The 8,450-nt window shown below is 41.4% G+C and overlaps 1 protein-coding gene across 2 annotated transcripts in view; it reads left to right on the top strand.

Moving 5' to 3' along the window:
- The window catches only part of PPIL2 (peptidylprolyl isomerase like 2), a 134,983-nt gene that overhangs the window by 27,701 nt on the left and 98,832 nt on the right, over nucleotides 1-8,450 (top strand). For both annotated transcript variants that reach the window (XM_006021529.3, XM_025201516.1), the window contains one exon: nucleotides 4,160-4,211. In XM_006021529.3, the coding sequence (XP_006021591.1) occupies nucleotides 4,160-4,211 (52 nt within the window). The remainder of the gene's footprint in view (nucleotides 1-4,159; nucleotides 4,212-8,450) is intronic.

The following is an 8,450-nucleotide window of genomic DNA, read 5'->3' as shown; positions in this document are numbered from 1 at the left end:
TTCCCAGGAAAAAAAAAGCATCTGCTCTAGATTACTCATTGGAGAACCTTCTTGTCCCCATTGTTGTCCCTTACCAAAGCCAAACAATGGGCAATAATGATGGTTTTTTCCAAGATCTGCCTAACAAAAATTGCCATTCTGGATTTGTATCCTCCAACTGCTAGACCAGAGAGAATGCCTAGCAACCTAGTCTCTTCATTCCCTTTCTGTCCTTTCCCTAGTAGCTACTCTTGCCTAGCATTGTTTCTTTTGCCTGGTAAATTAGACAGATGGTTACCTTTGTGGCAGCTAATTAGTGCTGCTGGCTGACTAAAATAATTTGAGAAGATTCCTCCTATAAAAGAATGAGCCCAGCTGTCATATTTTGTAGTTCTCTGAACACAGAACATGAGTCTTGATTAGACATAAAAATCCCACTGACTTCTTGTCATGTGGTTACACCAAAAGTCACTATCTACCATCACAAATTGAACAACAACTTCTGCAGAAGCCTCATGGAGCTCTCCACTCTTATCCATTTAAAAATCTGTCTGAAAAGTTTGAAAGAGGAACTGATAGATTTTTTTTTTTTTTTTTTTTGAAAGGCCTTTGTTTTAACACCTCATAATATTAAGTCTACCCGTGACAGTTGTTTTCTGGCAACCAATGTATTCTGTAACCTAAATGTTTATTTCTGTCTCTTAAACATGCTGCCTTGGGTTGCAGGCCTATGGCTAACCTGTGTTGGATTGTATCACCTAGGCTGGATGCCTGGGTTTTAAAAGGTGGCAGTTAGATAAAACATTGAGTTAAGCAAGAATAATAATTCTCAACGCAAATCTTTAGGTTTGCAAAAAGCTGGTCTTGTAAGGTACTCAGTGTCTTCACCTCATTGCAGTCAGTGGAAGTTGCCGGCACTAACTTGTACACCTCATAAGAGCAATTCTTTGCAGTCGCAAGCTATGATGAGTAATTTCCATTTGTGAAATCAGTGGGGTCACACAGTGGAGGGAACTTGTATCTGTCCAGAGTCCTACTGACTTCACAAGAACTTTGTACAGGTCTGCCTCCATGGATTAACTTGTAGAGCCAGAGCCTAAGAGTCTTCTTATTGGGAACACAGTGGCAAATATAATCATGGGTGTCAAAGATACAGTCTGCAGAGCCCTGTGATCCAATCCATGGTGTTGCTTGTGTCTCACAGCAGCCCTAGCCCCACACACTACCTGCAGCACATAGGGTTGGTCATGTGGTGGACAGGGTTGGGCTTCGGGTCTGGTCTCAGAGTGGATAAACATCAATGATTTTTTAAAATTTAAATCAGATTTTTTTTAATTTAATTGTATTTTTGTTTTTGTTAAGATGCTCTTTAAAAAAATAAACCTATTTAAAGATGGTTTTAATTTAAGATTCGATAATGCTCAAAGATGTCATTATGGAATAGGGTTTATAACTTCTAATTATATACTATTTGAGACAATATATTTATGCAATCTTTTTAGAAAAGTTTTATAAATAGGTCACAACAGGCCATGGACTATATTAGGGGTCCAATCTTATGGGATTCCCAGAGGCTTCTCTACAGATTAGTAAAGATTAAAGAAAACCACTCTACTCCTACTGAGTACCCAGTGGGACTCAGTGCTCAGTCCAGAAGATCCGATTAAACATCTCTGTGATGCTTAGTTTCAGTTCTCAAACTATGGACTTGTGTCTCTAGAGATAATGTCCTTGTTAACAGCACTATATGGAGATGAGAGATAACAGACCTCATTACCTACCCATCAGTCCTCTTGTCTTTCAGCCAGTTTGTGTACACAGAGGCGAGTGCTTACCTCTCTCTAAAAGTGCAAATTTTCAAGAAGTTAAATGAATAGAGGATATCAAACAACAAGAATGCATATTTTTTGTAGAAATCAATGATTAAATCGAGGCTTTCTGGCCATTGTCTTAGATAGGGATTTAAATCAAATCCACTCTGTGTGGTCCAGTCTGTGGAGTGGCCCTGCATCTGAGTTTGATATCCCTGTCATAGGCCAACCTAATTTTTCCCTTTCATTCTTATTCTTAGTTGTAAAAGCCATTTCATAGATTTCATAGACATTAGGGCTGGAAGGGACCTCAAGATCATCAGGTCTAGCCCCCTGCCCAAGGGGCAGTAAGTCAGCTAGGGTCAAAGGATCCCAGCAAGATAAGCGTCCAAATGTTTCTTGAAAGTGTCCAGAGTAGGTGCGTGCACCACCTCTGTAGTGAGCCTGTTCCAGGCCTTGAGGGCTCGGACAGTAAAGAAGTTTTTCCTTATGTCCAGCCTAAAACATTCTTGCAAGAGTTTGTGATTGTTGGACCTTGTCATCCCCTGGATGTTCCCCCAGATCCTGATGCACACCTTGTCATCCCAGGTGTTCCCCCAGATCCTGATGCACACCCCTCATGTACATGTAGGCTGCCGCCAGGTCATCCCTGAGCCTGTGCTTCTCCAGGCTGAAGTCTCAAAGCTCACAGCCTTTCTTCGTAAGGCCTGTTCTCTTGTCCTCTGATTGTGCACATGGCTGTCCTCTGAAGTCTTTCAAGCTTCTCCATGTCCTTCCTAAATTGTAGAGCCCAGAATTGGATGCAGTATTCCAGCTGCAGTCTCACCAAGGCCGAGTTCAGTGGGAGGATGGCATCCTGGGTCTTGTTTGAGATACATCAGTAAATGCAAGCCAGAATTTTATTTGCTTTGCCAGCTGCGGTATCACATCGGTGGCTCATTCATCTTGTGGTCAATCATGACCCCCCCAAGTCTCTTTTGGTCATGGTGCTAGTGAGTGTAGCACTGTCAAGCTGGTAGGTGTGATTCAGGTTTTTATTTCTGAGGTAGAGCACCTTGCATTTCTCCATATTGAATGCCATCAGGTTTTCATCCGCCCACCTTAAAAGCCTATTGAGGTCAGCCTGGATCACCAGCCTACTAAGTATGGACACTCTTCCCCAAAGTTTGATGTTGTCAGCGAACTTGGCCAGTCCACTTTTGACACCAGTGTCCAGCTCATTTATGAAGACATTAAAGAGTACAGGTCCAAGAATGGAGCCTTGGGGGACACCACTAGTCACCGAGTGCCATGTTGATTTGTTTTCGTCAACTACCACACTCTGGGTCCAACCTCAAGCCAGTTCTCCAGCCATCAGACTGTGGAGTAGTTGAGACTGCAGTTGCCCAATTTTTCCATGAGGACATCATGGGACACCAGGTCAAAGGCTTTTTTAAAGTCCAAATATATGACATCAACCTCTTCCCTTTTGTCCAGGTGATACATCACCTGGTCATAGAAGGAAATGAGACTGGTCAGGTAAGACCTACCCACAACAAACCTGTGCTGGCTATCCCTCAGGATGTTGCCTTCTGTTATCCTGTCAGGAATGTTTTTTGATACTTTTTTTCCAAAATCTTCCCAGGGATTGAGGTCAAACTGATTGGCTTGTAGTTTCCCAGTTCTTTTTTCCTCCCTTTCTTGAAGATGGGCATCACATTTGCTCTCTTCCAGTCTTCAGGTACTTCACCTAAGCGTTTAAGGTTTTGCAGCGGTATCAGGTATTTGAAGAATCCATTTTGAGAAGTTAATTTAATGACCCAAAATGTATATTTGCTCCGTGTTTTCTCTCCATTATTGCTGATCTTTTACTAGTTCTGTGTGGGCTGACATACGAGTCTGTTAGTAAAAATGACAAATGAGAGTTACTTTAGAAAAATTAATAAGTGTAATTGCAAAAATAGTTAGCTTGCTTTGTAAATTCCAGCAGAGATGCCTTTCAGGGTTGTCACTTCTCATCAGTGAGAATAGTTTTTAATATAATATATTTGCCTCTCAGCTTTTCATTCTGATCCTTTTTTTAGTTTAGGCTTAGGCAAAGTATAAGCAGTTACAGTATTTTTTCTAAGGTCTATTAAATTTGTTTTAGTGGGATACTCTATGCTTTAAAATACTGTAAAAGAAGTCTTCCTGTTTTCAAGTTCTACGACCCTGGTTTCTGGGAGTTCTTTATCCTGTTCTCCTCCCCCATACCTCCCATAGTGAAAGTTTCTGTTTATTGAGAATGATTTGTTGTAATAAAGTATTTCATTATCACCACAGTATTCTCCTACTTCTGCAGTTAATACCAGCTGTGATTAATTTTTCATATTTTATTTTCATCCTTTTAGAAGCTGGATGCCAAAAATCTTATCAAACTGAACTTTGCTAAAAACAGTGAAGGTGAGTTTTCTAGTTCTAATGTATTTATTTATTTAATTTTGTGAATTCTTTTGAAGAACCAGGTTTGTCTGGCTCCTCTAGGTTCCTGCATTGAAGTAACTGATGATACCTGTTGTGTAGGATCACAGGGTTTTTAGTTCTGTTGCTGATTGTTAGAATCATTGTGCTCATCATTTAGGCCAGTGCTTCTCAACCAGGATGCTTTGAGGAATACCATGGGCCACACAGTACCACACAAAGTTAGCACTTTTAAGTAGGCCAACATGATTCATAAAATAAACCCATAGCCTGCATTTAGGTATCCATAGTGTTCAAAGCATTCTGACCTGTTCTGGGCTTCCTGATTTATTTGCAAAAGAAGAATTGCTTTATTTTTCTACAGTCAAAAACAAAAAAAAGAGTGAAAAGCAAGAGTTGCTCTTTTCCCAGAGGTGCCTTCAGTCTAAAAAGGTTGCAGACTGCTGATTTAAGCCCTATTTCTGCCATCCTTTTTTGGGTGATTTCTAATTCCACAAATAATACCACTTCAGTGCAGCTATTTGATACAAATAAAAGTTATGGAAATGGGTGATTTTTACATAATGTCACCATTTAGAATTAATTGTTCTGGGTATCACTCGTGAATTCTGAAATTCCAGGAACCAGGAAATGGTAGACCTGAAGGCAAAATACTCAATTAATTGTATCTAGCATCTTAAAGTTATTGTTTCCTGAGCATCTCCTTCAGAAAACTAGTGTCTTCTCAGCCTCACATGTGGGATTTTGTGAATAATAGCTTGTTAAGAGAACAGTGCACAGTTAGGCTTCTACTGGGTTAAACATGTAAAATGAAAGCTCAAGCCAAGACTTTCTCCATCATTATTGATAATATAGGTGAGATTTATTCATAATACTTTGCACTGTTCAATGTTCTTTGTAGCCATAAATGTATCAAGGCAAACTCTTCTCTGAGGCAGCTAGTGATATATTTCATTGATGGTGAAATGGGCAGCAAAGGTTAGAGTGGTGTAGATTGGATTGGATAAGAATTCTGAAGTTCCCAGCTCTAAATCCAGACTCGGCTCTGTAGACCAATAGGGACCAACCGTATTGCCAGGCAAGCCACAAGTTAGCCCTGAACCCTCCCCTCCACTCTGATTCCTTCCCTTGCCTGATTTTCTCCTGTACTCTGCTGCCTGTACTCCCTGCCCAAGCTGCATTTCTGCTTTCTCCTCTCTTCCCCATTTGCCACTACTGCTGTTCCCACCTCAGTCCTCCATGTGCCCCACACAGAGACTTCCCATGCCACTTGTGGCCCATATGTCGCAGGTTGGCCACCTGTGCTCCAGACCACGTGGTATCTATAAGAGTCTTCTGTTTGTAATGGGTTTCTTTTTAGAGGCTTGGATTTAAATGACACATCTTAATGTCTATAAAACATTTTCATGATTATAGTTAACAAATTGGACAAAATTGTAAAGAAACAACCAGCAGTTTTGCTGTATGCAGCTTACTAAATCTACAAGTGGCGGCACTCTTTGAAAGTCTGCTTAAGGGGTGGATACCAGATTGGGCATGCAAAAATGGAGGTATGCATAGTTAGTATAGTCATCATATTTTGCAGTCTTGGCTATGATATTTTCAGCTCATGGTGCAGACCTTGGTTATGCAATTATCAATAACCAGTCAAAGTAGTGCAACTAATATTCTTTGTACCAAGTTCAAAATATAAAAGAGTCCATAGTAGAGACTAAGTATGTAGGAAACATTTCCTTATATATTTTTTTTCCCTTTCTTAACTTTTGCAAAATATTTACTCCTTTGGTCCAAAATGTCTTATGCTGAATTTTGGGTGTAAGGTTAAATATTCAAATTAAATGCTACAAGAATTGCAGACCTAAATTTGAGTTAAAAGGCTTCAGAAAAATATTTTCCCGTGTCTCTGTTAATTCAGTAAAGCTTGTTTTTAAAAAGCCATCCTTGAAATGGACAGACAAGGTTCCTTGGGTGAATTTGATATCTTTTATTAGACCAACCCAAATGGTTGGAGAATAGTTATTAAGCAAGCTTTCGGGTTCAAAAACCCTTCGTCAGGCTAAGGAAGCTGCAGCAGTTGGTGTGTGCTCTTCCTGGATGGAATGACAAGTAAACAAGCCAGGGGCTGGGCTGGGGAGTCAGTTGCCAGGCAGATTGTAATGTATCAAAAATCCAATGTCTGTGTTTAGTCCAGGATCTCTAGTATCCAGGAGGTTGATGAAATGGAGCTCATAGGCTCGTCTCTGGGAAGTGTTGTGTAAGTTTCCCTTGAGGATCAGGACTGAGAGATTGGAGAGAGAGCGGCCCTCCTGTGAGAAATGTGCCCCCACCAGTAATTGGGTGTTTCTGTCTTTGATGGATTTCCGGTGTGCGTTCTTTCTGGTGCGCAGTTGTTGTCTGGTCTCTCCTACATATCTTCCGTCAGGGCATTTGGTGCATTGGATGAGGTATACTACATTCCTGGAGGTGCAGCTGTAAGATCCTGGGATGCTGATGGCTCTGTTGTGGGGTGTAGTAATAGTGGAGGTGGTGGAGATGTGGGGGCAGGTTTTGCATTTCGTGTCCTGGCACGGTCTGGCCCCTTTTGGTGTGTTCTGGGGTTGAGGAAGTTTGCTTCTGGTGATGAGGTTGGCGAGGTTCGGTGCTTGTCTGAAGGCTAGGATGGGTGGCTCTGGGAAGATCTTTTTAAGAATAGGGTCTTTTTCTAATATGGGTTGCAATTTTTTGAGGATTTTCCGTACAGGTTCAAGGGATGGGTGATAGGTCATAACCAGCGGTGTGCGATTTGTGGGTGTTTTTCTTCTGTACTGCAGCAGTTCTTCACGTGGTATCCAGGTGGCTCTTTCAAACGTGCGATCTACCTCTCTGGAGGAGTGTCCTTGCTGGGTGAAAGCCTTTTTAAGATTGGTGAGGTGGCAATCCCGGGTGTGCCCTTCAGTACAGATGCGGTGGTATCTGAGGGCTTGGCTGTATATCACTGCTTTTTTGGTGTGTTTCGGGTGATTGCTGGTTCTGTGCAGATATGTATGTTGGTCTGTGGGTTTCTTGTATACTGTGGTCTGTATTTTACCCTTCTGGATACTGATCCTTGTGTCTAAAAAGGGGATGTTGGTGTTGGAGTATTCTAAAGAAAGTCGGATGGAGGGATGGTGACTGTTGAATTTCTGGTGGAACTCAAGTAGAGATTCCAGGTTCTCACTCCAAATGATGAAGATGTCATCGATATATCGTAAGTACAGCAAGGGTTTGATGGTGCAGTTCTTGAGGAAGTCTTCTTCCAGGTGGCTCATAAAAAGGTTGGCATACTGTGGGGCCATTTTAGTGCCCATAGCTGTTCCCATCATCTGGAGGAAGTGTTGATTATTAAAAGTGAAATTGTTGTGTGTGAGGATGAAGTGTATAAGCTCAGTGATATCTTTGGGTCTGTATTCTGGGTTGTAATCTTGTTCCTGTAGATATGTAAGGCAGGCATGGATGCCATCCTGGTGTGGGATGTTGGTGTATAGGCTGGTAACGTCCATGGTGGCTAGGAGTGTGTTCCTGGGAAGGTGGTCTATGTTTTTAAGTTTCCGTAGCAAGTCTGTGGTGTCTTGGACAAAACTTGCTCTGTGGGTGACAAGCGGTTTTAGGATGGATTCAACAAAACCTGATATTTCCTCAGTTAGGGTCCCATGGTTGGATATGATAGGTCTGCCAGGGTTCCCTTGTTTGTGGATTTTAGGGAGCATGTAAAAAGTCCCTGGGTTAGGTAGCGGGGGGATCAAGGTCTGTAGTTTTTCTTGTAATCTTGGTGGAAATGATTTGATGGTATTGTTGAGTTTTTTGGTGAAAAGGGGAGTAGGATCTTCTTGTAGTTCTTTGTAGTAGGTGGTGTCAGAGAGCTGTCTGTTGGCTTCCTTTATGTAACCCTCACGGTTTAGGATGACTATGGCTCCTCCTTTATCTGCTGGTTTTATTACTATTTGGTGGTTAGATCTTAGAGATTCTATATGGCCTTTTTCTCTGGTAGAGAGAGGTTGTTGTGGTGGCGTGTGTTGCTGATTATTTCCTTGAAATGGATGCATTTCTCCAGGATGGAAAAAGTACGAGACATGAGAGAGCATGGTTGATTTAAGAAACAAAGTAATTAATATTGTAATTCAATAAACATCTTTTGAGTTAGCTTCTACAAGCAAGTTTGCAACATTCTTAGGTGTCCAGGATATATTATTATGTAATATGTGT

Source organism: Alligator sinensis, unplaced genomic scaffold, assembly GCF_000455745.1.
Source record: "Alligator sinensis unplaced genomic scaffold, ASM45574v1 scaffold570_1, whole genome shotgun sequence".
Lineage (NCBI taxonomy): Eukaryota > Metazoa > Chordata > Crocodylia > Alligatoridae > Alligator > Alligator sinensis.
This window is presented reverse-complemented; position numbering and strand designations above follow the sequence as displayed.